The sequence below is a fragment of the Nerophis lumbriciformis genome, linkage group LG22 (genome assembly GCF_033978685.3).
Source record: "Nerophis lumbriciformis linkage group LG22, RoL_Nlum_v2.1, whole genome shotgun sequence".
NCBI lineage: Eukaryota > Metazoa > Chordata > Actinopteri > Syngnathiformes > Syngnathidae > Nerophis > Nerophis lumbriciformis.
The window spans coordinates 21,296,505-21,324,271 of record NC_084569.2 but is presented as its reverse complement, the minus strand read 5'-3'; the positions used below and the strand labels follow the sequence as shown (position 1 = coordinate 21,324,271).

Genomic DNA, 27,767 nt, shown 5'->3' with positions numbered 1-27,767 from the left:
TCCCTGTAGAAAGTACATAACACATGAGCAGGATTGGAGCAACATAATAAAGATCCATCCACATGCACATTTCATTCAGAATGCCGGAAAAGAAGTCAACGTATCACAGTTCTGGGTATATGTGATACAGCAGCCTTTTTTTAAATTATTATTTTTATGAACTGCAATGCATTTGTGAAAGTAAGTTATAAATACTTATATATATATATATATGCATCTATACTGTAACAGACTGAGCCCTATGTTAGTTTATTTAATAGTTACAAATGTTCTGGTTTCAGATATAAACTTGAAGCCAATTGTTACATGCAGTTTACAGAGCAAGGGGAGGTTCAAGTTTGGTCTGTGTGTGAAACGAAAAAACAGAGTAAAAGCCGGTTTCTGTGCGTTCATTATTATATATTTATTTTGGCGTTGAATACAGCTTACATTCATTCACTGTTAATAACGGCGCGAGTGACGTCCTTACAATACTTACATCTTTAAACTCTCCCTTTCCCAGCCTGCACACGGAGCATATCGTCACAAGATTATACAATGATAAAATTACCCGCCCGGCACACTAACCTGATATTAGACATAGAAACACTGTGGTATTTATACGAGTTCCTCTTTTCGCTTCGTGGCAGCGGCGGTCAACTCACCTGTCCGCCCAGAGCTCTGCGAGCCTCGTCTGCTAGTTACGTCTGTTAGCCAGGCGGCTAACATACTTAGCTTCCACTGTTGTGGGCGCGGAATGACAAAGGTACTCCCTTATTTGGACTGGGTGCAAAAATAATCTATTTTTGGGCTTAAATGTTTCCTGTAAATGTAACAAACGTGTTAAAATGACTCTTCTAATGTTGTGCTCCGTGGTCGAAAAACCCTCGTATTAAAAGTTAGAAAAATAAATACATTAAAAAAAAAAATTATAAAAAAAAAAAAATTATAATTAAAAGATATAAGTACTGAAGCACTCCATTAGGCATTTGAAGTACTCAAGTACAGGGATCAATGTACATCACTATACTACAGTGAAAACCGGTATTGTGTGAATAAGTGAGTAAAACACAAATTTTCCAGGTTTATACAGTATATAATTATGCACAATTTACATATCAAATATTCTATTTCACATAATGTTTGAAATTGTCCCACATCCCGCGCAAAAACGAAGTCTGAGGTGCCTAACATTTAAGCTAACATTCACTGGGTGACATTAGCCCTTTTAGAATACCATATTTATTAGATACAAAACCGTACACAAATAACTCAATTACATATTGAGCAACAATATAAAGTAAATTCTGACATGATGCTACAAATGACAAATAATTGATTTAGTAAGAGAGGAGAAGCAACTTACCACAGTCCTTAAACATCCAGAATATGGCGTCCAGAAAATTCTTCAGGGTGTGGACACGAGGAGTGGCTGGAGGGCGGGGCTAATCAGAGTACCTCTAACACTGTCTCGTTTAACGATGGAAATCAACACCAACACTGGGGGGCGTTTTACTCCAGCTGTTGTTGTAATAACTCTGATAGATGTAATTCATGTTGACACTGCATATTTAACACTGGGGATTTTACTGTGAAGTATTGAGTATTGTACATGCTCATATTTTTCATTTTCATACTTTTCAGTTGGCCAACATTTCTAAAAATCCCTTTTTTGTATTAGCCTTAAGTAATATTCTAATTTTGTGACACACGGAATTTTGGATTTTCATTTGTTGCCACTTCAAATCATCAAAATTAAATGAAATAAACATTTCAATGCATCAGTCTGTGCAATGAATAAATATAATGTACTAGTTACACCTTTTGAATGCAATTACTGAAATAAATCAAGTTTTTCAAAATATTCTAATTTACTGGCTTTTACCTGTATGTATGTATGCTGTCTTTATTGAGTGTGCGTATGTTGAGTGTCAAATGTGATCACTTGCTGATGTGTGTATGTCAAAGAGGAGGGATGAAGTCTCTGGTGGATTATCTCTGCAGCTTTGGTCTGGAAAAGAAACATGGGCTTAATGATGTACATATACACATTTGCAATGTTGTGTGTACGGTGCACATTCAGACAGGGACATCATTTGACGTAAAACCAAGGAAAATGGGAATAGGATAGAACAACTTACATTGAAAATGGATTTTTGTTGTTGTTAAAAGTTAAAGGAGCTGTTTGCAGCTTGCTCAAAGTTCAATTTTGTTAAGCCAAAAATGAGAACAAGAACAGAACATATGTATTTTTAAATATTTTTCACAATAAAAAATGCTTGTCGGCCCGAGAAAATTGTCTGCTGTTTAGGCTTGTTACTCACTCAAAAGTAACAACTAACAATTTGCAGTCATGCTGTTATGATAGCTGAACCGCTAACACACAAAGCTAATGGATGTAGTAAGGATGTAAAAGCTGTAAGATGGTTAGATATAATACTTCAAACTATGAGTGTCCTGATACAACTTTTTCACTTCTGATACGATAGAAATATTAGAGCCTTGAGTATTGACCGATACTGATATGAATTGATAAATTTTTTCAGACCATAGGGCACATCGATTATAAGGCGCACTGCCGATGAGCGGGTCTATTCTAGGGCTGGGCGATATGTCGAGTTTGTAAGACATCGATATATTTTTAAACAAGATATGAATTAAGAAAATATCGTAATATCGATATAATTTATTTCACGTTCAAATTACCAAACGCCGCTTATTTGTTGTGTTCCTTGTACTCCCCCGCTCCACCTCCATGGGCTTCTAAACCCCTCCCCTTCCTCCTTCCAAGACGTGCTTGCACGTATAAGAACATCCATGATTGGTTGGTTGTTTACTATGATGAGTCACGATTGGTTAGGGACAGGCCAATCGGAGGTAAGATAGGGCGGGTCATCGAACCAGGAAGGGAAATCAAAGTCCCTGCCTGCAAATGTATTTATTTATCTGAGTTTGATACATTTTGTATTATTTGCACAACAATGGTATTCATTTTACATAAAAATAATATTTTTCTATTTTATTTATGTTGTTTAATTTTGTACTACTTACACAGTTTGTGTTCTGTGCTGTTAATACCCATCTTGACTAACTGGGTTAATAAAAGTGCCACTGACTATTTACAGTACAGTTCTCATTCACTTCAATTTCAGTGAAAATCGCTCAAAAAATTAATATCTTTACATGTATACTTTCACCGAAAAGTATATTGCGATATATATCAAATATCGAGTTGAAGTAAAAAAAGATGTAGGAGTGACATTTAGATGTTAGCTTTGCACAAGGCAACGACCTGTAGGACTGCTTATGTCAGAGGACATTTTACATGCAAGCCAATATCATCCGCTACTTGTTTTTTTGCTGATATTGGACCGATATCAATATTGAATTGGGCCACCAATGGAAAATTAGCGCCCTAAAGGCATCTGTTATGGTTACAGAGGGAGTGTAGATGGCACAGACCACATGGGAGCAATATATATATATATATATATATATATATATATATATATATATATATATATATATATATATAAATAAAACAAACAATATATTAATTAACAAGGGTTTGGAGTGAGACAAAATCCAAGGGAGTGTGTGTGTGTGTGTGTGTGTGTGAGAGACTGTGTGTGAATTAACTGCTGAGTGTTACCGTAATGTTGAACGAGAGGAGGGACAAGGCAGATCTCGGAGTTCCGTAAAACAGGCATGTAGTCTGAGGGGTCAACAGATCCGTTTCCAGAGCGGGGGTCCAGGATCGAGGGAGGCAGTCAGAATCCAGAGGGGGTCCAGGGAAGTGAGGCGCACAGCTCACTTCCAAGGCGATGGAGTATAGGTTCTCGAACAGCTGATTTACGTTCTGGCCCCGGATAGCAGGTTGAGCAGGCTTTTGAAGGCAGTCCTCTGATGATCAGCTTCAGGTGCGCTGATTGCCGGTGAATGATTGCAGCTGCCGGCTGCAGCAGTGCGGACACGCGCCTGGTGCGCTCCTGGAAGTGTGCGGTCGTGGGCGTGTCCCGAGGTGCGCTCTTGGAGGCGCAACTAGCAGAGCACACAGATGAGGGCGCATTGGAATAAGCCCTGGCCGTGACAGCATCTGCCTAAAGGTTGCAAATAGCCCCTTTATTATTATGTATATTTAGCAATGCTTCATATAGATCACATGTTAAACTTTATTTACTGTACCTCTTTAGTTTACACGGATGCCTTTACTCCTAACTCAAGTTCCACTACTTTTGTTTTACTGTGAATATCTGGTGACAGCTGTCAGTTATTTTTGCCGTAAAATCCACTGACATTTTTTCTCACAGTGTACACAAACATTTTTAGAAAAATGTTTTACTTAAACGCACTACATTTATTTGCTCAAAAAATTTGGCAACTGTATTATCTTAAGTCCCCTAACGCAGGGGTGTCAAACTCATTTTAGATCGGGGGCCACATGGAGAAAAATTTTACCGGACTGGTAAAATCACGGCACGATAACTTAAAAATAAAGACAACTTCAGATTGTTTTCTTTGTTTAAAAATAGAACAAGCACATTCTAAAATTGTACAAATCATAATGTTGTTGGGTTTTTTCTACACTTACATGTGGCGGTTAATAGTATTCTACCTTTATTTGTCGTTATTTATATTTTCTGAATAAATGATGTGATAATGTTCATCAGTCAACTCATTGGTGTTAATTTTCAATCTATCAAGATAAAAAAAATTACATCAAAATTAAATTACAGGATGTTATTTATGTAGTTTGATCATTTTCCTCGACTGATGTACTAACATCATGTGGTTTATTTTGTACATATGTAGCATCATCTACAAAGATACTAAGAATTGCAATTGCGACATCCAGTGGACACATTTAGAACAGCAGTTTCTTTCATTGTAAAATTTCAGGTTAATTTTTAGACTTCACAAACTCATCCCACGGACCGGATAAAACCTGTTTGCGGGCCCGATCTGGCCCTCGGGCCGTACGTGTGACACCCCTGCCCTAACGTGTATTTTGAAGCTACATTTGCTGTTCAGATAACCTTTCGCGGTTGAGGTAAAGGGAATTTGCTGTCTAAATAGATTAGATGACTAATCTGGATTTATGTAAGATTAACGTGATGTATACTTTTTTAGATTATTTGCATGTGTTAATGCCTACGTGTCAAAGTCAAGGCCCGCGGGCCAGATCCAGCCCATAAATGAATTATCTCTGATTAGCATTAGAAACGGCCCACAGGCCACAGCCCCCTGCTGCTATTTTGCGCGCACCGATACTCCATCAGTTTACAAAATTATCAAGTCATAAAAATGGGGTCCCACAGTAAATTTTTGGGGTGCCTTTTTTTGTAACCATTTTGAAAAAAAATGATAAATGTATGCAGTAGGGTTGTACGTTATACCGGTATTAGTATAGTACCGCGATACTAATGAATCATGTTCGGTACTATACCGCCTCTGAAAAGTACCGGTGAAGTTATAACACTGAAACGCCCTCAGGAAGAGGTGCTTTAAGACATGGCTAGTCCAGTCCCAGTCGGGGCTGGACTTATTTGGCCATATTTTAGCTACTTCTAAATCACTAATCCTGGTCTCCATGGCGACAAAAAAAGTAAGTTTCTTACAAGTATCATCCCTGCAGGACAAGGAATAGCTAAAAATGCTTCAATACACACCGTAGCTCACCGGCTTCACAATGTAAACAAACGCCATTGATGGATCTACACCTGACATCCACTGTAATGATAGCAAGTACCAGTCGATACTGCTATGATTACGTCGATATTTTTGGCCTCACAACATCTTCTTCCGTTTTTTAAACATTTATGTTATGTTTATAAACTCAGGAAATATGTTCCTGGACACATGAAGACTTTGAATATGACCAATGTATGATCCTGTAACGACTTGGTATCGGATTGATACCCAAATTTGTGGTATCATCCTAAACTAATGTAAAGCATCAAACAACAGAAGAATAAGTGATTATAACATTTTAATAGAAGTGTATATAGAACATGTTAAAAGAGACAGTAAGCAGATATTAACAGTAAATGAACAAGTACATTAATAATTAATTTTCTACCGCTTGTCCTTAATAATTTTGACAAAATAATACAATGAGAAATGACACAATATGTTACTGCATATGTCAGTAGACTAATTAGGAGCCTTTGTTTGTTTATTTACTACTAAAAGACAAGTTGTCTTGTATGTTCACTATTTTATTTAAGGACAAACTTGCAATAAGAAACATGTTTAATGTACCCTAAGATTTTTTATTAAGATAAAGCCAATAATACAATTTTTGTGGTCCCCTTTATTTAGAAAAGTACCAAAAAGTATCAAAATAATTTTGGTATCGGTACCAAAATATTGGTAACTAGTATGTATTATCCTGTTATATCTCACATTCTATAATGTGTTTTGTAAAAAAGGTTGTCATAAACGTTACTTAATTCATTAAAAAAAAAAAAAATACAATAGAAAACACATTTTTATGAATATGTAAATTTATTCAGTTGTAAACATTCATTCACTTTCTTCTTTCCTTTATGGCTCTAAACTTTACTGCTGCCGGTATTTTTTTTCTATATTCTTATTGTAATATTTTCAGAAATTCTTTGTTCTATTTTCGGCCAAAGTAAGACAAAGAAAACAATCTGAAGTCGTCTTTAATTTTTTGTTTTAATGCCATGATTTGAATAGTCCAGTGCACAGATTTTCCTCCATGCGGCCCCTGAGCTCAAATGAGTTGGACACCCCAGCATAAATGCATTAACTTTGACATCTCTAAATATGACACTTTTTCTAGCAGTATTTTATTTGGAGCTTCACCCCCATGAATATTTTTCCAACACAGAAGGTGACCAGAACGCCATTTGTTTACACCCGAATGGAATGCTTACGTGGGGGATTCTGACTATTTTGGACTATGCTAACAAGTGGAAATTGCTGTTTTGCATCCAAACACTTGTTTTTCTCACTACGATGGAGCGAAACCATCCTTGCCCAGGCACGCCCTTCTCGTTTTGGAGTATAAATATTTGGGCTTTTGGCACCAGCCGCTAGACTAGATCTGACCAAACTAAGTCAATGAGCATGAACTGATGAAGCCTACTTGGATGAAAGGTGAAACGTCTTCTCAGACAAACCAAACAGTCCAGTTGCAATCGATTGAACGCCCTGAGGTACAAAATATATGATAAACAGTGCCTTGATTAAAAAATAAAGAAACATACTGTATCAATTCAATCTCTGTAGGACTCCCCCTACTGTTGAAAAATATGAATGTATTTAATATTATTTAATTTATTTATTTCATATTTATTTATTTAAGTGTTCAATCTAAAAACATATCTAAGCAATAATAAATATTTGGTAGGTCCTGTAAATTAGACTTATAAACTATACTGGACTGTCAACCTTTATGATTAAGGGAATCATAAACATATATTTGAAAAAAGGGCATAATAACATTTTCAAGCTTTTAAGCACAATAAATATTGAATTTTGCTTAAATTTCAAACAAAATAAATGACAAGGGTTGTTTGATGTAGATGTTATTTTTTTTAATGATTGTACATAATAACATACAATTTCAAAACTAGTACAATACATGTCACATTTACACATGTAGTGTGAAGATACAAAATAATAAAGCGTTGGAAAAAGGAATATTAAAACTTGAATCATAAACATTTAAAGTTTTGATAGCTTTTTGTGTGTCCAGTTTGCTCAGCAGATGAAACTATCCATCAGTTTCAATATTGTATTCTTTGTGTTCTCTAGGACTAATTGCATTTGTGGATAGATAGTTAATACATTAGTTTAGAATATATTTCACATTATTATCATTGTCTCTAACATACACTAACTATATTGCCAAAAGTATTTGGCCACTCATCCAAATGATGAGAATCAGGTGTCCTAATCACTTGGCCCGGTGTATAAAATCAAGCATTCAGGCATGGAGACTGTTTCTACAAACATTTGTGAAAGGATGGGCCGCTCTCAGTGATTTCCAGCGTGGAACTGTCATAGGATGCCACCAGTGCAACAAATCCAGTCGTGAAATTCCCTTGCTCCTAAATATTCCAAAGTCAACTTTATTATAAGAAAAGTGAAGAGTTTGTGAACAACAGCAAGTCAGACACCAAGTGGTCGGCCACAAAAACTGACAGAGAGGGGTCAGCGGATGCTGAAGCGCATAGTGCAAAGACTTTCTGCACAGTCAGTTGCTACAGAGCTCCAAACTTCATGTGACCTTCCCATTAGCCCACGTACAGTACGCAGAGAGCGTCATGGAATGGGTTTCCATGGCCGATCAGCAGCATCTAAGCCATACATCACCAAGTCTAATGCAAAGCGTGGCATGCAGTGGTGTAAAGCACGTTGCCACTGGACTCTAGAGCAGTGGAGACGCCTTCTCTGGAGTGATGACTCACGCTTTTCCATTTGGCAATCTGATGGACCAGTCTGGGTTTGGAGGTTGCCAGGAGAACGCTACATTTTGGACTGCATTGTGCCGAGTTTGAAATTTGGTGGAGGAGGAATTATGGTGTGTGGTTGGTTTTTCAGGAGTTGGGCTTAGCCCCTTAGCTCCAGTGAAAGGAACTTTGAATGCTCCAGGATACCAAAACATTTTGGACAATTCCATGGGATGGCACTTCAAGTTCATATGTGAGTAAAGGCAGGTGGCCAAATACTTTTGGCAATATAGTGTACCTAAATGCAGTTGGTGTTAACTTAGTTGAGCCGTTGCTTTTTTGTATAAAAAAAATAAAAGGTGATTTAATGATTCAAAACCATAAGAGGTGTGAATGTATGCATTAAAAACTATGTGGCAAATAGAATTGGTTACAAAAAACACATGAAAAAATATGGATACATTGTTTTTCAATTTTCTTGGCAAAAATATATGAATATATGTAAAGTACATATATATAAATACATATAAAATATATATACATATATATTTTTTTGCACTTTGAGTGAAGATATATGCAAAAAAAACTAACAAAAAAAAACCTGTCGAACCAAAAAAAACAAAATGTTCTGATCTGTTAAGCTTTTTAAGTTTCCAAACACATCCTCTAGCTGCACCCCTGGGACACCACCTGCTGCTTTGAAACTGGACCCATAAAAACATATTCTGTGTTCTCACCCTGTTTTCCACACAAAAATAATTTGCGTGTTGAATAAATATTGTGAGAGTTTACTATAGATGTGCAAAAAGGTAGTAGGAATGAAAAATGTGCATCTCTTAGAAACAAGGTGACCATCTGTTGTTGGACCAACCATGCTTGACACCGCTGTTTTGCATTTGGACTGAGAGAGTTGAGATGACTGATTCTCGGTTTGACTTTAGGTAAAACCAAGAATCACCTAACATTTGTGAGGGCAGAGGTCACCACATGTGGTTATTATTTTAGTTCTAGTTCCTGCATAAATGTTTTCAATTGAACTAACTCAATCACGTCTTTACGGATCCCATGTTGGAACAGAAAAGGATATTCTGACGTCCCCACAAAGTCGGAAACCTTCAATTGTCTCAAAGAAGAAAATGCCGTCAGATATAATTTATCCTGAATTCATCGTAATCATCACTAATACATTATTGCTTAATTTATATCAGATTATTTCTCCTGCATTTATCAAATATTTAATTTCAGCTGCAACAGGCGTCTCTAACTCATTTTATGAGAATTCAGTTCAGAATCATGTTTTAGCCACATGACAACATTTTTTTAAGTACTTCTACCTGAGATATGGTAGGCCTTAAGTCATATTAACTTTAAAATTGCATGTACAAGTTGTATATTCTCAAAGTCTTGAGTCCCCCAGGAAATGGTTATTCCGCTTGCTTACAGGAAGTTGTTCTTTGTTTTGCCCAATGTGTTTTTTGGGCTGTCATTTTTGTGTTTGTGTATAACAACACCTTATGCAATAATGTAATACATTTTCAACTCATTATGTAATAACGCCACATTTGTTAATAATATAACGCATTTTGTAATAAACCTTGAAACATTCCGTAATATATTTGTTAAATATGGTATAAGTTATTACAAAGTGATTCATGATAATCTGCATATTTACATGATTATTGCAATATTTTTAGACCAAAAATGCAAAAAAAAAATATGCTACAAGTTTTGGAATGTGACTCTGGGAGTGAACGTGTTTCTTCTTTAATGTACATTTTTTTTAATGAAAGATTTTAGAGAGAATAAATATACATATACACATTTTTGTGGAAGTGTACATCATTTATTTATTTCACCCTGAGAGTGAAAGAGTTTTATTGTCATGACTTTATTTCTTTTAACACCTGTGGTAAATTTGAATGTCTTAAACAATGTCTCTTAAACTTTTTTTTTTTTTAACCAAGTACCACCTCAGAAAAAAACTTGGCTCTCCAAGTACCACCATTATGGCCAACAATAAAATACAGTAGCGTAGTAGGCCTAAATATACATTGAAAACAACAAAGAGGTTTAAGTATATTTGCTTATTTTGGCCATTGTAACATCAAGGACAGTTTGAACAGTAACACTGTGTTTGAATATAGGAAAATAAAACAAAACTATCTTTGTCCATCGATGTCAGATTGCGTGGCTGATAGACAAACATATGCAGGTAATACAAGATAAGATCATTCATTATCTAAGACAACGCTTATTTCAAGATTTTTTTTCACAGGAAATAGTGTATAAATACAGTATGTGTAAAAAAAAATGAGTGCTGAAATGTGATCTTAGGAATGAAAGTGTTTAATTTTTTTATTTAAGTTTTTTTTTAATATAGATCTATAAATAGACTTGATGAAGAAAAATAAAAAAAACATATCTTAGTTGAACCTGTGAAAAACTTACATCCATCCATCCATTTTTTTTTTTTTTTTTTACTTCTTTTCCTTCTCAATTGTAATACTTAAAAAAAAATTAACAAAAAAAACCCAAGGATATTATAATACAAAAAGGAATACATTAAATATATATATATGTTTGTGGGAGCAAACATACATTTTTGTTTTACCTTGGGAGTGATTACAGTCCTAATTTTGTACTCAAGTGGGGATATTTAATATCCTAGAATAATACAAATAGTGATAGGTATTAACTTTATTCATAAGCACAAATCTAAGCAAAGTCACTGTACTAACAATGAAACTTTTGCAATAACTGTATCAATAAAAAATATCAATAGTAAACATGATTGTAAAATGTATTGCAGCTTACATAATGAGCGGCCATCTTGCAGCACACCTGTAGTGCCACTATATGCAAAGTGACCCTCCCACCATGCAGCGTGCTATATAAGCTGCACACATTCCATCCCATCAGAACAACTTCAGTACCAACCATGTTCCGTGTAGTTGTGCTGCTGTTGCTGGCTGCAGGTTCCTGTGAGTGTCACTGAGGCACACATGACCATAGATCCGTTACATCCCATATCTAATAACTTTTCCTCCGCAGGTGTCGAGTGTGAAGAGCTGACCCAGCCACCGTCTGTCACTCTGCAGTCTGGTCAGAGGCTGAGCATCGACTGTCGGGTGTCTTATTCTGTGGATAGCTACTACACAGCGTGGGTCAGGCATCCTGCTGGGAAAGGACTGGAGTGGATTGGGATGGCGGCTGATGACATCTCTTACTACAAAGACTCACTGAAGAACCAGTTCAGTATTAATGTGGACCCCTCCAGCAACACAGTGACTCTAAATGGACAGAATATGCAGCCTGGAGACACGGCTGTGTATTACTGTGCCAGAGACCCACAACAACACAAAGCATCAGCAGACTAGAACAAAAACAACAACACTGTGCAGCGTGACAAACATGTTCTAGTCACTCGTTAAATGGAATCCAGTCCCAGGGGCCTCAAAGCAGAGTCGAGGCAGAGTCTGCATGAGAAAAAGAACTGTATTCACTTTAAAATCACGTTTTAACCACGTGACTAAATGTGTTAACTACTTCTATCTGACCTATAGTAGGTCATGAATGTAAAACTGCACGTTCGCAGCTGAGTGTGAAGCGATTGGGATGAAAATCAGCACTTCCAAGTCTAAGTCCGTGGTTCTCACCCGGAAAAGGGTGCAGTGACAATTTCGGGTTGGGGATGAGAACCTGCCCCAAGTGGAGGAGTTCAAGTACCTTGTGTCTTGTTCACGAGTGAGGGAAGAGTGGATTGTGAGATCGACAGGCTGGTCGGCGTCTGCAGTGATGCGTAGCCTGTATCGAGCAGTCTGGTGAAAAAGGAGCTGAGCCGGAAGGCAAAGCTCTCAATTTACCGGTCGATCTACGTTCCCATCCTTACCTATGGTCATGAGCTTTGGGTTATGACCGAAAGGATAAGACCACGGGTACAAGCGGCCGAAAAGAGTTTCCTCAGTCGGGTGGCAGGGCTCTCCTTTAGAGAGAGGGTGAGAAGCTCTGTCATTCAGGAGGAGCTCAGACTAAAGCCCCTGCTCCTCCACATCGAGAGGAGCCAAATGAGGTGGTTCGGTCATCAGCTCAGGTTGCCCCCGGAAGTCTTCCTGGGGAGGTGTTTAGGGCGGTAGAAGGCCACGGGGAAGACCCAGGACACCGTGGAGAGACTAGATCTCCCATTTGGCTTGGGAACGCCACAAGAGCCACCAGGACGAGCTGAACGAAGTAGCTGGGGAGAGGGAGGTCTGGACTTGTCTGCTTAGGCTGCTGCCCCCGCGACATCATTTTGGTTAAGCGGACAAAGATGAATGAATGGATAAAATTATATGTAAAATTGTCACATTTTCACACTGATGAGTTGCCAAGAAATGGTCATACCGCTTGCTTACAGGAAGTTGCTCTTTGTGTCGCCCGATGTGTTGATTGAGCTTTCACTTTTGTGTTTGCACTGTGTTGCAACACATTCTGTAATAACAGTGCATTATGTAACAATGTAATACATTTTCACCTCATGTAATAACGCCATATTTTGTAATAAACGTTGACGCTTTTTGTAACATTAGTCTGTTTGTATACATGATTAATAATTGATTATCATAATGATTATTACAATATGTTTTGTGACTATTCATGAGTTGATTTTTTATTTTCGACAGCACTTGTTTACCTTTTATTTAACTTAATATTTTATCTGCAATTTAGAGGGAAACATATACAGTAACTTCCATCCATCCATTTTCTACCGCTTATTCCCTTTTTTTGGGGTCGCGGGGGGCGCTGGAGCCTATCTCAGCTACAATCGGGCGGAAGGTGGTGTACACCCTGGACAAGTCGCTACCTCATCGCAGGGCCAACACAGATAGACAGACAACATTCACACACTAGGGCCAATTTAGTGTTGCCAATCAACCTATCCCCAGGTGCATGTCTTTGGAGGTGGGAGGAAGCCGGAGTACCCGGAGGGAACCCACGCTGTCGCGGGGAGAACATGCAAACTCCACACAGAAATATCCCGAGCCCGGGATTGAACCCAAGACTACTCAGGACCTTCGTATTGTGAGGCAGATGCACTAACCCCTCTTCCACAGTGCTGCCCTATACAGTAACTTGATTATAAAAAAAACAATACATATCTTAGTTGAACTTGTGCAAATCTTAAAAGAAGAAATACATCCATCCATTTGTTTTTACTGCTTGTCCCTCTCAAGTGTAATACTGTTTTTAGAAAATAATCAATCAATCAATCAATCAATGTTTATTTATATAGCCCTAAATCACAAGTGTCTCAAAGGGCTGCACAAGCCACAATGACATCCTCGGTACAAAGCCCACATAAGGGCAAGGAAAAACTCACCCCAGTGGGACGTCGATGTGAATGACTATGAGAAACCTTGGAGAGGACCGCATATGTGGGTAACCCCCCCCCCCCTCTAGGGGAGACCGAATGCAATGGATGTCGAGTGGGTCTGACATAATACTGTGAGAGTCCAGTCCATAGTGGATCCAACATAACAGTAAGCGTCCAGTCCATAGTGGGGCCAGCAGGAAACCATCCCGAGCGGAGACGGGTCAGCAGCGCAGAGATGTTCCCAGCCGATGCACAGGCGAGCGGTCCACCCCGGGTCCTGATTCTGGACAGCCAGCACTTCATCCATGGCCACCGGACCTGTGCCCCCCCCCCTCCACAAGGAAGAGGGGAGCAAAGGAGAAAAGAAAAGAAACGGCAGATCAACTGGTCTAAAAGGGGGGTCTATTTAAAGGCTAGAGTATACAAATGAGTTTTAAGATGGGACTTAAATGTTTCTACTGAGGTAGCATCTCTAATTGTTACCGGGAGGGCATTCCATAGTACTGGAGCCCGAATAGAAAACGCCCTATAGCCCGCAGACTTTTTTTGGGCTCTGGGAATCACTAATAAGCCGGAGTTCTTTGAACGCAGATTTCTGGCCGGGACATGTGGTACAATACAATCGGCAAGATAGGACGGAGCTAGACCGTGTAGTATTTTATACGTAAGTAGTAAAACCTTAAAGTCACATCTTAAGTGCACAGGAAGCCAGTGCAGGTGAGCCAGTATAGGCGTAATATGATCAAACTTTCTTGTTCTTGTCAAAAGTCTAGCAGCCGCATTTTGTACCAACTGTAATCTTTTAATGCTAGACATAGGGAGGCCCGAAAATAATACGTTACAGTAGTCGAGACGAGACGTAACGAACGCATGAATAATGATCTCAGCGTCGCTAGTGGATAAAATAGAACGAATTTTAGCGATATTACGGAGATGAAAGAAGGCCGTTTTAGTAACACTCTTAATGTGTGATTCAAACGAGAGAGTTGGGTCGAAGATGATATCCCAGATTCTTTACTGATTCGCCTTGTGTAATTGTTTGGTTGTCAAATGTTAAGGTGGTATTATTAAATAAATGTCGGTGTTTAGCAGGACCGATAATCAGCATTTCCGTTTTCTTGGCGTTGAGTTGCAAGAAGTTAGCGGACATCCATTGTTTAATTTCATTAAGACACGCCTCCAGCTGACTACAATCTGGCGTGTTGGTCAGCTTTAGGGGCATGTAGAGTTGGGTGTCATCAGCATAACAATGAAAGCTAACACCGTATTTGCGTATGATGTCACCTAGCGGCAGCATGTAAATACTAAAGAGTGCAGGGCCAAGAACCGAACCCTGTGGAACTCCGCACGTAAAATAAAAAACATAAGGATAATAATATTAACCTCTTAAGGCCCAAGCTGTTTATTGACATGCTGTTTTTATTTCTCTTTGCTATTTGGGCTTATTGGACCCTAATTAGAATAAAAACAAAGAATCATCTTGTTATATGATGATTCCATTGTATGTTATACTCTTCTATCAATGTTCAATCAATCAATCAATCAATCAATCAATCAATCAATCAATCAATCAATTAATCAATCAATCAATTCTGACACCACCAGATGGCAGTTTAAGTATCCACACAAGCGGCCATTAGACCCCAATTCAGTAGTGTACACAATTTTGGAAATAAGAGCTAAAAGGTGCTGTCCACGCATGTGGCCACTAAGCCTTTAGATTAATATAACAACAATAATATTAATAATAATACATGAAAAAAATGATAATATGTTTGTGTGAGTGAACATAAATGATTTCACCCTGGGTGTGAAAGTTTTTTGATATTACTGTCCTCATTTTTGATGATATTTAATATCCTAAAATAATACAAATAGTGATAGGTATTAATTTTATTCATAAGCACAAATGTAAGCAAAGTCACTGTACCAACAATGAAACTATTGTAATAACAGTGTCAATAAAAAAGATCAATAGTAAACATGATGATGTAAAATGTATTGCAGCTTACGTAATGAGCGGCTATCTTGCAGCACACCTGTAGTGCCACTATATGCAAAGTGACCCTCCCACCATGCAGCGTGCTATAAAAGCTGCACACATTCCATCCCATCAGAACAACTTGAGTACCAACCATGTTCCGTGTAGTTGTGCTGCTGTTGCTGGCTGCAGGTTCCTGTGAGTGTCACTGAGGCACACATGACCATAGATCCGTTACATCCCATATCTAATAACTTTTCCTCCGCAGGTGTCGAGTGTGAAGAGTTGACCCAGCCACCGTCTGTCACTCTGCAGTCTGGTCAGAGGCTGAGCATCGACTGTCGGGTGTCTTATTCTGTGGGTAGCTACTTCACAGCGTGGGTCAGGCATCCTGCTGGGAAAGGACTGGAGTGGATTGGGATGGCGTATACTGGCAGCTCTTACTACAAAGACTCACTGAAGAACCAGTCCAGTATTAATGTGAACCCCTCCAGCAACACAGTAACTCTAAATGGACAGAATATGCAGCCTGGAGACACGGCTGTGTATTACTGTGCCAGAGACCCACAACAACACAAAGCATCAGCAGAGTAGAAAAAAAACAACAACACTGTGCAGCGTGACAAACATGTTCTAGTCACTCGTTAAATGGAATCCAAAGAACTGTATTCACTTCTATATCACATTTTTACGACGTGCCTAAATTTGTTAGCTACTTCTACCTGAGCTATGGTAGGCCTGAAGTTAATATATGTCTGCTTAGGCTGCTGCCCCCGCGACCTGACTTTGGATAAGCAGACGAAGATGAATGGACGGATACAATTGCATGTACAAATTTTACATCTTCACACTGTTGAGTTTGTCAGGAAATGGCTTGATAAACTTCTGCTTGCTTACAGGAAGTTGCTCTTTGTGTTGCCCAATGTTTGTTTGTTGTGCTGCAATTTTTGTGTTTACAATGTTATTTCAATGTAATTTCAGAAAGCCGAGGACCGGGGGCCCTGACTTGTCCCTTCACTTTTAGTCTTATTTTGTATATTCCAGAGAACCACTGTCCTCTGCAGTAGACATTAGATTTTTGTCTATTTATTTTGTCAGATTTACAGGAGCGCTTCGCTGTTTTTAAGGACATTCTGCGAAAAAAGCTGGTCAAAGATAATTTCTATGACAGCAATTTAGTGTTGGAAAGCATCTGCAAAGATGTGAGTTCGTCAGGTTTGTCACTGACAGTTTAGTCATGTTTTGAGTTTTTTCCTCTGTCTGTCTTTATTTCCTGTAAGCGCTCTTATTTTGTCTTTATTTCCTGCTTGTATCCCTGAGTGCTTTTTCCCCTCAGCTGTGGCTGATTGGCACCTGGCCACACCTGCTGTCAATCAGCCAGCTACTATTTAGTCCTGTTTTGCCCTCCAGTCTGGGCTGGAGTATTGTTGCTGTCGTTATAATTGTCAATGTCATTAATACTTGTCGTTGTAGCTGTGTCTACTTCTGTTCACTCTGCTCATGTCATAGTTCCTTCGTGTCACAGTAAGTGTTTTTGTTTCTTGTCCACAGTTAGTCTTTGTGCTAGTTTTTGTTCATAGCCAAGTTTGTTCTCCGCCTTGTGCGCGCCTTTTGTTTGTACCCTTTTGTTTGTTCTTTTTTTAGTGTTAAATTAAATCATGTTTTCCTGCACCAAGCCTGTCGTCTCTGCATCTTGGGGTTTGTCACCTACACACTGTGACAGAGTTACTCACAAGTATTTTTAACTACCGGTACACTCGTGGTCCACCAGTTGAATAATCCAAATGATGAAAAAGAGAGGACCTATAGAGGTGACTTAAGGAACGACTCAGTTATGTAAATCACAAGTTTGGACACCCGTGTTGTATGTTTGCTAGCAAGGTTAAAATGTCAATGTGTTTACGGTGGTTCGAGTTCTTCTATACAACAGGAGCACTCTACTGTTTTTAGGAATTTGCTGCAAAAATATTTTTTTGCTCCCAAGTTTTGAACTGAACTCGGGGGCCAGTATGGTGTAATTGGAGTTGATTGGAAAGTTGAATAGAACACAATTACAGTATATTAAAGAAATCCACATCACACTTCTGCCAAACATATTTTATTATCTGTGGTGTTTCACAGTTTGTCTTTCAAAAGAGTGCTTTAAACGCCCTACACCTCGGACGCTAGAAGTTGCAGGTCACACCACTGTTCATTTAACCTTAAGAGATTTGGTTACACTTAAATGTTTACATTAATGCTGGATTTTAATTATTTCTATATTAGACAACAGCAAAAGTCGTCGGTAAATCTACTGCAAATTCAACTTACAGGTATTTTGGTTGCACTTTTGATATTACTGAAAATGAGAGCACAAAAGGTTTACTCTTGTTAATTCAATCAAAAGTGAAGGTGGCACCTAAATAAGATGTGAATGCATTGGCCTTTAATTGTAGTTTACTTGCTTATCTGCATCCATAATTCATTTACATCTAATTACCTTACAAGAAATAACAAGAACACAGGAAACTTCACCTGCAGTGTCCAGTATTTATTTCACAGTCACACTGCTTGCATTTTTGACTAAAAACTTTGGCTTAAAGTTACCCATCCATCCATCCATCTTCTTCCGCTTATCCGAGGTCGGGTCGCGGGGGCAGCAGCCTAAGCAGGGAAGCCCAGACTTCCCTCTCCCCAGCCACTTCGTCCAGCTCTTCCTGTGGGACCCCGAGGCGTTCCCAGGCCAGCCGGGAGACATAGTCTTCCCAACGTGTCCTGGGTCTTCCCCGCGGCCTCCTACCGGTCGGACGTGCCGAACGCCTAGGGAGGCGTTTGGGTGGCATCCTGACCAGATGCCTGAACCACCTCATCTGGCTCCTCTCGATGTGGAGGAGCAGCGGCTTTACTTTGAGCTCCTCCCGGATGACAGAGCTTCTCACCCTATCTCTAAGGGAGAGCCCCGCCACCCGGCGGAGGAAACTCATTTCGGCCGCTTGTACCCGTGATCTTGTCCTTTCGGTCATAACCCAAAGCTCATGACCATAGGTGAGGATGGGAACGTAGATCGACCGGTAAATTGAGAGCTTTGCCTTCCGGCTCAGCTCCTTCTTCACCACAAAGGATCGATACAGCGTCCGCATTACTGAAGACGCCGCACCGATCCGCCTGTCGATCTCACGATCCACTCTTCCCTCTCTCGTGAACAAGACTCCGAGGTACTTGAACTCCTCCACTTGGGGCAAGATCTCCTCCCCAACCCGGAGATGGCACTCCACCCTTTTCCGGGCGAGAACCATGGACTCGGACTTGGAGGTGCTGATTCTCATCCCAGTCGCTTCACACTCGGCTGCGAACCGATCCAGTGAGAGCTGAAGATCCTGGCCAGATGAAGCCATCAGGACCACATCATCTGCAAAAAGCAGAGACCTAATCCTGCAGCCACCAAACCAGATCCCCTCAACGCCTTGACTGCGCCTAGAAATTCTGTCCATAAAAGTTATGAACAGAATCGGTGACAAAGGGCAGCCTTGGCGGAGTCCAACCCTCACTGGAAACGTGTCCGACTTACTGCCGGCAATGCGGACCAAGCTCTGGCACTGAGCGTACAGGGAGCGGACTGCCACAATCAGACAGTCCGATACCCCATACTCTCTGAGCACTCCCCACAGGACTTCCCGAGGGACACGGTCGAATGCCTTCTCCAAGTCCACAAAACACATGTAGACTGGTTGGGCAAACTCCCATGCACCCTCAAGGACCCTGCCGAGAGTATAGAGCTGGTCCACAGTTCCACGACCAGGACGAAAACCACACTGTTCCTCCTGAATCCGAGGTTCGACTATCCGGCGTAGCCTCCTCTCCAGTACACCTGAATAGACCTTACCGGGAAGGCTGAGGAGTGTGATCCCACGATAGTTAGAACACACCCTCCGGTTCCCCTTCTTAAAGAGAGGAACCACCACCCCGGTCTGCCAATCCAGAGGTACCGCCCCCGATGTCCACGCGATGCTGCAGAGTCTTGTCAACCAAGACAGCCCCACAGCATCCAGAGCCTTAAGGAACTCCGGGCGGATCTCATCTACCCCTGGGGCCTTGCCACCGAGGAGCTTTTTAACTACCTCAGCAACCTCAGCCCCAGAAATAGGAGAGCCCACCACAGACTCCCCAGGCACTGCTTCCTCATAGGAAGACGTGTTGGTGGGATTGAGGAGGTCTTCGAAGTATTCCCTCCACCGATCCACAACATCTGCAGTCGAGGTCAGCAGAACACCATCCTCACCATACACGGTGTTGATAGTGCACTGCTTCCCCTTCCTGAGGCGGCGGATGGTGGTCCAGAATTGCTTCGAAGCCGTCCGGAAGTCGTTTTCCATGGTTTCCCCGAACTCCTCCCATGTCCGAGTTTTTGCCTCTGTGACCGCTGAAGCCGCACACCGCTTGGCCTGTCGGTACCTGTCCGCTGCCTCAGGAGTCCTATGAGCCAAAAGAACCCGATAGGACTCCTTCTTCAGCTTGACGGCATCCCTCACCGCCGGTGTCCACCAACGGGTTCTAGGATTACCGCCACGACAAGCACCAACTACCTTGCGGCCACAGCTCCAATCAGCTGCCTCGACAATAGAGGCGCGGAACATGGTCCATTCAGACTCAATGTCCAGCACCTCCCTCGTGACATGTTCAAAGTTCTTCCGGAGGTGGGAATTGAAACTCTCTCTGACAGGAGACTCTGCCAGACGTTACCAGCAAACCCTCACAATGCGTTTGGGCCTGCCAGGTCTGTCCGGCATCCTCCCCCACCATCGCAGCCAACTCACCACCAGGTGGTGATCGGTAGAAAGCTCCACCCCTCTCTTCACCCGAGTGTCCAAAACATGAAGCCGCAAATCCGATGACACAACTACAAAGTCGATCATGGAACTGCGGCCTAGGGTGTCCTGGTGCCAAGTGCACATATGGACACCCTTATGTTTGAACATGGTGTTCGTTATGGACAATCTGTGACGGGCACAAAAGTCCAATAACAAAACACCGCTCGGGTTCAGATCCGGGCAGCCATTCTTCCCAATCACGCCTCTCCAGGTTTCACTGTCGTTGCCAACATGAGCATTGAAGTCCCCCAGTAGAACGAGGGAATCACCCGGGGGAGCACTCTCAAGTACTCCCTCGAGTGAATCCAAAAAGGGTGGGTACTCTGAGCTGCGGTTTGGCGCGTAAGCGCAAACCACAGTCAGGACCCGTTCCCCCACCCGAAGGCGGAGGGAAGCTACCCTCTCGTCCACCGGGTTGAACTCCAACGTACAGGCTCTGAGCCGGGGGGAAACAAGAATTGCCACCCCAGCCCGTCGCCTCTCACTGCCGGCAACGCCAGAGTGGAAGAGAGTCCAGCCCCTCTCGAGAGAACTGGTTCCAGAGCCCTTGCTGTGCGTCAAAGTGAGTCCGACTATATCTAGCCGGAACTTCTCCACCTCGCGCACTAGCTCAGGCTCCTTCCCCCCCAGCGAGGTGACGTTCCACGTCCCAAGAGCTAGCTTCTGTAGCCGAGGATCGGACCGCCAAGTGCCCTGCCTTCGGCTGCCGCCCAGCTCACATCGCACCCGACCTCTATGACCCCTGCTATGGGTGGTGAGCCCATTGGAGGGGGGACCCACGTTGCCTTTCGGGCTGTGCCCGGCCGGGCCCCATGGGGACAGGCCTGGCCACCAGGCGCTCGCCATCGTGCCCCACCTCCGGGCCTGGCTCCAGAGGGGGGGCCCCGGTGACCCGCGTCCGGGCGAGGGAAATCCGGGTCCTTGGTTTTTATATTTCATGGAGGTCTTCGAGCTGCTCTTTGTCTGATCCCTCACCTAGGACCAGTTTGTCTTGGGAGACCCTACCAAGGGGCATAAAGCCCCCGGACAACATAGCTCCTAGGATCATTGGGACACGCAAACTCCTCTACCACGTTAAAGTGGCAGCTCAGAGAGGAGTTAAAAAGTTACCCTTAATCGGCAATTATTATTTGAATCGAATCGTTGTAAAACAAATCATTACTCCCCTGATAAAATTTGTTTTTGTAATTGAGTTTATTATTAACACGTCTTTGGACGTTGACAATAAAGTGAACCGCATGAAAATCTGTCGAAATTGGGCAAGTTGTGATTTATTTTCTTTCTTTTTCAAATACACAATACATTGAACATAAAACAAGAAACCGATGTGTACAAGAGGAAAAATGTGTGTGACAAAAAGATTATACTGTGTACATGCAGGGCAGCACGGTGGATTAGGGGTTAGTGCGTCTGCCTCACAATACGAAGGTCCAGGGTTCGATTCTGCGCTCGGAATCTTTCTGTGTGGAGTTTGCATGTTCTCCCCGTGACTGCGTGGGTTCCCTCCGGGTACTCCGGCTTCCTCCCACCTCCATAAACATTCACCTGGGGATATGTTGATTGGCAACACTAAATTGGCCCTAGTGTGTGAATGTTGTCTGTCTATCTGTGTTGGCCCTGCGATGAGGTGGCGACTTGTCCAGGGTGTACCCCGCCTTCCGCCCGATTGTAGCTGAGATAGGCTCCAGCACCCCCCGCGACCCCGAAGGGAATAAGCGGTACAAAATGAATGGATGGATGGATGTGTACATGCATAGACACTTTTATAGACATTTAAAAGTGGCTGTTCTCCACCAGTGCTGACGTGTCTAGGGTGTTCCGTCGTCCTTTTTTTTGTATAATTTGTACATTATAAAGTTTTGTTTTATGACGCGTTTATTGTTAGTTATTGTGTATTATTCCCCGCACAGTAAATAAGTAGTTAGTGGGACTGTAAGTTTAGACAGCATGTTGTGTAGTCAAGTACTCTTAACTGTTAATGACAAATAGGATTGCAAAGGTCTTAAATACAAGACTGAGTGCACAATTGCGACAAGAAGAATTTTCACATTATTGTCGCGTGTGATTTTTATTATTAGGTAGTGGTTGCTGGGACATGAATCAACGAATAGGCTGCAATGCAAGTTTTTCATGTGTACAAGATATTCATTCTGTAATTATATTGATTATTATTTTTGTAATCACAGCTGAGGACACATCTTCTGAACACTCTCACCCATCTCTCAAGTCTTAGGATGTAGTAATGCTTAAGTCCGGGTCAGTAAAGTCAAAGTCCAAGTCGAGTTGCAAGTCTTGGATATTTTCAAGTTGAGTCCGAAGTCATCAAAATTGTGACTCAAGTCCACAACTCTGATCACAATAGAGCAAAACCATTCAAGCATCCCTGCCGTGTTGCCTGTGCTAATATTTTGTGACAAATGTACGCACTTTTATCAAACTCCAAAGTTTGACCCCAAAAGGCAAACAGACTTGAAAGTTCTCATGCAGTTCAATGTGCTCTACAGTGGGAAAAAAAACCCTGCAACTTTATGTTGTGAAGCCATATCGCCACAAAATGTGTTACAAATCTTCACGAGATGGACAAGGACATGTCTGCAAAATCTGACCAAGATTGGTTGAAAAAACATGGCAACCATTAAGCATAACATCTTTGATGGGGCACTGGTGCGACTTAGCAACTTATTGCCCATAAGTCAGTGACTATTGATTATACAACTTTGAGGATATCTGTGTTAGATGTATGGGCAACACAAATATTATTCAGTCACCTGATGGGGTGTTTTAATTATTTAATGTCAATGTATATATTATACAGTGACATTAGTTTCACTAACCTTAACAGATACAATTGTTGAGAGACACAATGTTTAACCCAGAGATTCTCAAACTGTGGTGCGTGTACCACTTGTGGTACGCCAAAGAATCACTTAATTAAAGTACAGTGTTATATTTTGCTATATTCAAAAACAGTGTTACTGTTCAACTGTGTGTAATGTTAAGTCAGGCCAAAATGATTGAATATATTTGTTAAATAAAACCCCTGGCCTGTTTTTAATGAATACTTAGCCCTACCATGCTAATTAATGGTATGTTGATCATTATGGTGGTACTTTTGAGAGCCAAGTTTTTTCTGAGGTGGTACTTGGTGAAAAAAGTATGAGACCCACTAGTTTAACCAATAAAACAACCTGTACAGGCATTTTTTTAGTCAAGTGTTTACATTTCCAACTGCCATGCAAGAGTAAAGACAATTTAACCAATGCAAAAAAAAGTTCTACATGAAACTGAAATAAAGTAAAACAACTTACTGCTTTGACTGTTCTCTCTGGACTTTTCCTTAATAACAGTTTGACATTTAAGACTTTGGTCAATGTTTTAGACATTCTTTGACTCTAAATTGTTGCTCTTTACCTTTGTAGGTATTGCTGTTTCTGTTTGAAAATATACAGTGTGCATCATATTTTTATTAAATATTATTACAATTGCTATATATATATATATATAGACACCTTACAGGCTTCTACAATTTGCTGTTCCAAAGTGTAAAAATCTTTTGTACACATATACCCTGCCAAAAATAACATTTAGTATATTTCAAGTCTTTGTTAAATAAAAAAATGTCCTACCTTTGTTTCTGTGTCCAAAAAAAATCCTCTGCTACATGCTCGACTGGGGAGGTTTTGGTATGGGCATGTGTCACTGTGGTTACCGTATACTACGGGGTGGCACAGTGTTACACATCATAACAAAAACCTTTCATTATTCAAGCGGTGTGCACACCCTCTGATGCACATTGTTAGCTCTAAAAGGTTGATACGTATTTTCCACAACCAAATCATAGTCAACTAAATGACTGTATAAACTTTTAGCTCAATTAAAAATAAGTTTATTTTATACAAAACATTAACACTGTAAACATTAGACTTGAAACCATTAATACCTTTGCTAAGTTGTGAACTAAAACACATGTGTAGTTGTTTAGTTTGTATCACATGGCTGGAAATAAGATGTGTTAAAGATATGCATTTTGTGGATTATAAATTCTTAATATCACTAATCTGTAAAGACAAACTTTTGAACTTATTCTAAAACATTATGGTAACTATAAATTTACAATAATGGGTATGCATTTGGGGGTTAACGAAACGCCATAATCCCGGTTTAGTAAACACCTTGGTTTTAATGTCACGGTTTGGTTCATCTTGGAGGTAGTAAGGGAACAAAAACGTAAACAAATTAAACTGCTTAAGTCTTGTGTAGAATGCTTTAATGCTGTTGTTTTTAATCATAACTATTATTAATCTATTTGCAAATTTACTGGTACAATTTGGTTACTTTCTGTTGTAACTTCATTGACTAATTACATTTTTCATCACAATTATAAAAACAATACAAAGAATGGCTGTCTGACAAAAGCTAACAATTCAATATTTAAATTAATGTTTTATTTAATTTTAGTACATACAATATTTTTTAGCAATATACTTGTATAGAGTTATACTTGTATAGAGCTTTTCTACCTTCAAGGTACTCAAAGCGCTTTGACACTATTTCCACATTCACCCATTCACACACCTTCACACACTGATGGCAGGAGCTGCCATACAAGGCACTAACCACGACCCATCAGGAGCAAGGGTGAAGTGTCTTGCTCAAGGACACAACGGACGTGATTAGGTTGGAAGAAGCGGGGGATCGAACCAAGAGCCCTCCGGTTGCTAGCACGGCCACTCTACCAACCGCGCCAAGCCGTCCCCTAATAGTTTCGAGTAAAATACATTTGGAGGTGCAAAATAACCAAACATAAGTGAAAACAACTATTGGCTTTGATTTAAAGTCCTAAAGTCCCGTACACAACAACAAAACAACTAAAAATAAAAAATATGGATCTCATCACCGTAGTATTGACAATATACTGATACTACAGTAGACTTGGTATCATTACAGTCAATATTTGTATCAATTGGCCGCCGGCCCTTGTGTACATTCAAGAGATCTACCTTAGCATTGCTTCTTGTTTAAAGTCCTAAACTCCTGTAAACAATAACAAAAGAATGACAGAAATTGTTTTCATAATAGTAAAAAATATCGATCTAATCATTGTAGTATCAACCATATACCAATACTATACTTGGCATTGTTTCTGTCGAATATTTGTATCAGTCTGCCCACCCCTGTTTACATTCAAAAGCTCTAGGTTAGTGATTAGCATGGCTTATTGTGTCCTCCTCTGGTGTTAAGTGCAGCATATTTAGCTGTTCCTCATCCTCTAGTCCTCCAGTGATAACATCACTTTAAAGAATGTTAATGTTATTGTTGCTTATTTTCTTGCCATGGAGGCTAGGATTAGTTAGCCACCTCTCACTTGCAAAGACATTGTCACGGCACGGTCTCGAACCCACAATTCTCCTGCAGCAAGATCCACCAACACTCAGGCTGGCAGTATGCCGGGCGCTTCACACCTACGCAACGCCGCAGCTGCAGACTATCGGCTATCAGTGGACCTGGCAATAATCAGGGAGACAGCATAAAGACCAGTGGACCCTTGGATCAACGCCGGAACCACGTTAACTCATCGTAGTAAGCATTTACGTCTCTGGCTTCCCTCCTGTTGTCCTCGCATTCGTTCTCCTCGTCCTCCTTGTTCCCTCGTCTCATGTTCCTTGTTCCTCCCGCAGTACCCGTACGTCTTGTCCCGTGTGCTCGAGCTCTGTGCCTCGACCTCCCTTCGGACTTTGGACTGCCTTCATCGATCCTTGACCCTTGCCCGGACACGGACCTTGTCGCTTCTCTCCTGCTCTCGACCATCTGCCTGCTTACAGACACCCTTTTTGCCTCGCTCTCTTGGCCTGCCGACAGATTCATCCATCACGCACGTACAACATTGTCTGGTATTATTCACATGGTTAAAATCACACACAGTCCTGCAACAAACACAGAGTAGCATACACCTCCCAGTCATTCATCAAAGGTTACAATAAACCCGGTAACCTGAGTTTCTTCAGGGTGTCGTCCCCCTCCACCCCTCACGTACATAACAGACATTGCGTTGAGGAAACGGTCATTCGCTTGTCGTTGTCAAATATGTGTGACATGACTAGAATGTGTCATTATCACAATAACACAATAGTATTAAAAACTCAATCGTCAACTAAATTTACATCATTTATATCATATATCTAAATATATATCCAAAACTGCAAGCACTAATTTTAAAAGATGAAATAAAACTGATATAATATACCATAGTTGCAACATTTCTTTGTTTTAGTCAAATGAAACAAAGCAGTAACTGTTTAAAAAAAGGCTTTCTTTTGATCTGCTTGTCTGTACCTGTTGAAATATTTCACAGACACGTTAACAAAACTGCAGAACTAAATAATTCTGAACAGCTCGGCATAATTTCTGCAAACCTCCTGCCCCGGGTTTAAGACCAACTTGTTGTGTTTTAGGCCTTTTTTTAAAAAGGTAATGCTAATGATGCTAACAATGTAAACAGCCACATGCTAACAACAGATGTGGTACATTGTAATATAATGGAAGCATCTTTTGATTCAATCGATGGTTGCTAAATTGCAAAATGACCATGTGATATGCAAAATGCTAATTGGCTAAGGCTAGCATCTATAGAATGTACCAGAAGTGCAGTACCTGGACAAGTGGAAGTAGAGAGCTGATTGGAGGAGACACAAGGATCACGGCAAGACACAGGTGTGCTAATGATGGAACAAGGTGCAAACCATGTAACAATGAGCACATGGACAACAAAGACAGCAGGAAACAAGGTAAAGAAGGCTTATATATAGTGTGAATTGAGTGAGCAAATAAATTAGCAATATGCTAATAAATATCTCATAAAAGAAATGTTGAATTTCTTATAAAGCTTTTTGAATGTACAACTAATATCAAAACACTGAAAAAATGTTTCCAACATTCTGAACATGTGGTTATCAACATCCTGTCTGGTTGATATTAATAAAAGACAGGAAGCGACAGTTTCTTCAACAGGTGTTTTGTAAGATAGCCAACAAACTGAAATATTGTAAGCCAAGAACACAACGGATAAAAAGATACACGTTGTCACTAGGACACAGGCAGATGCCTGGGGCCCCCAGATTTCCAAGGGCCCCCAGAATTCTCAAAAAAAAACGATGATTAAAGTTTTAAAACAATATTTACTTATTCTG

The 27,767-nt window shown here is 40.6% G+C and overlaps 1 protein-coding gene, 1 long non-coding RNA gene and 1 gene segment (V, D, J or C); 2 read left to right on the top strand and 1 right to left on the bottom strand.

Moving 5' to 3' along the window:
• Positions 1–402: 402 nt before the first annotated feature.
• On the bottom strand, positions 403–24,305 carry LOC133615473 (uncharacterized). Of its 2 annotated transcripts, none has more exons than XR_009816722.2 (3): positions 24,207–24,305; positions 3,632–4,079; positions 403–1,990 (listed from the first exon to the last, which is right to left on the bottom strand). It is a non-coding gene; the product is annotated as an uncharacterized lncRNA (long non-coding RNA). The 2 variants fall into 2 exon arrangements; XR_009816723.2 differs by lacking the exon at positions 24,207–24,305 and adding an exon at positions 11,340–11,660.
• Positions 11,333–27,767, top strand: part of LOC133615458 (uncharacterized) — a 40,432-nt gene continuing 23,997 nt past the window's right edge. The window contains exons 1-2 of the mRNA XM_072915698.1: positions 11,333–11,383; positions 11,454–11,748. Of these exons, the coding sequence (XP_072771799.1) occupies positions 11,341–11,383; positions 11,454–11,748 (338 nt within the window). The 5' untranslated portion in view covers positions 11,333–11,340. The remainder of the gene's footprint in view (positions 11,384–11,453; positions 11,749–27,767) is intronic.
• Positions 15,886–16,342, top strand: LOC140679710 (Ig heavy chain V region 5A-like). The segment is given in 2 exon segments: positions 15,886–15,931; positions 16,002–16,342. Coding segments are annotated over 2 exon segments (369 nt in total).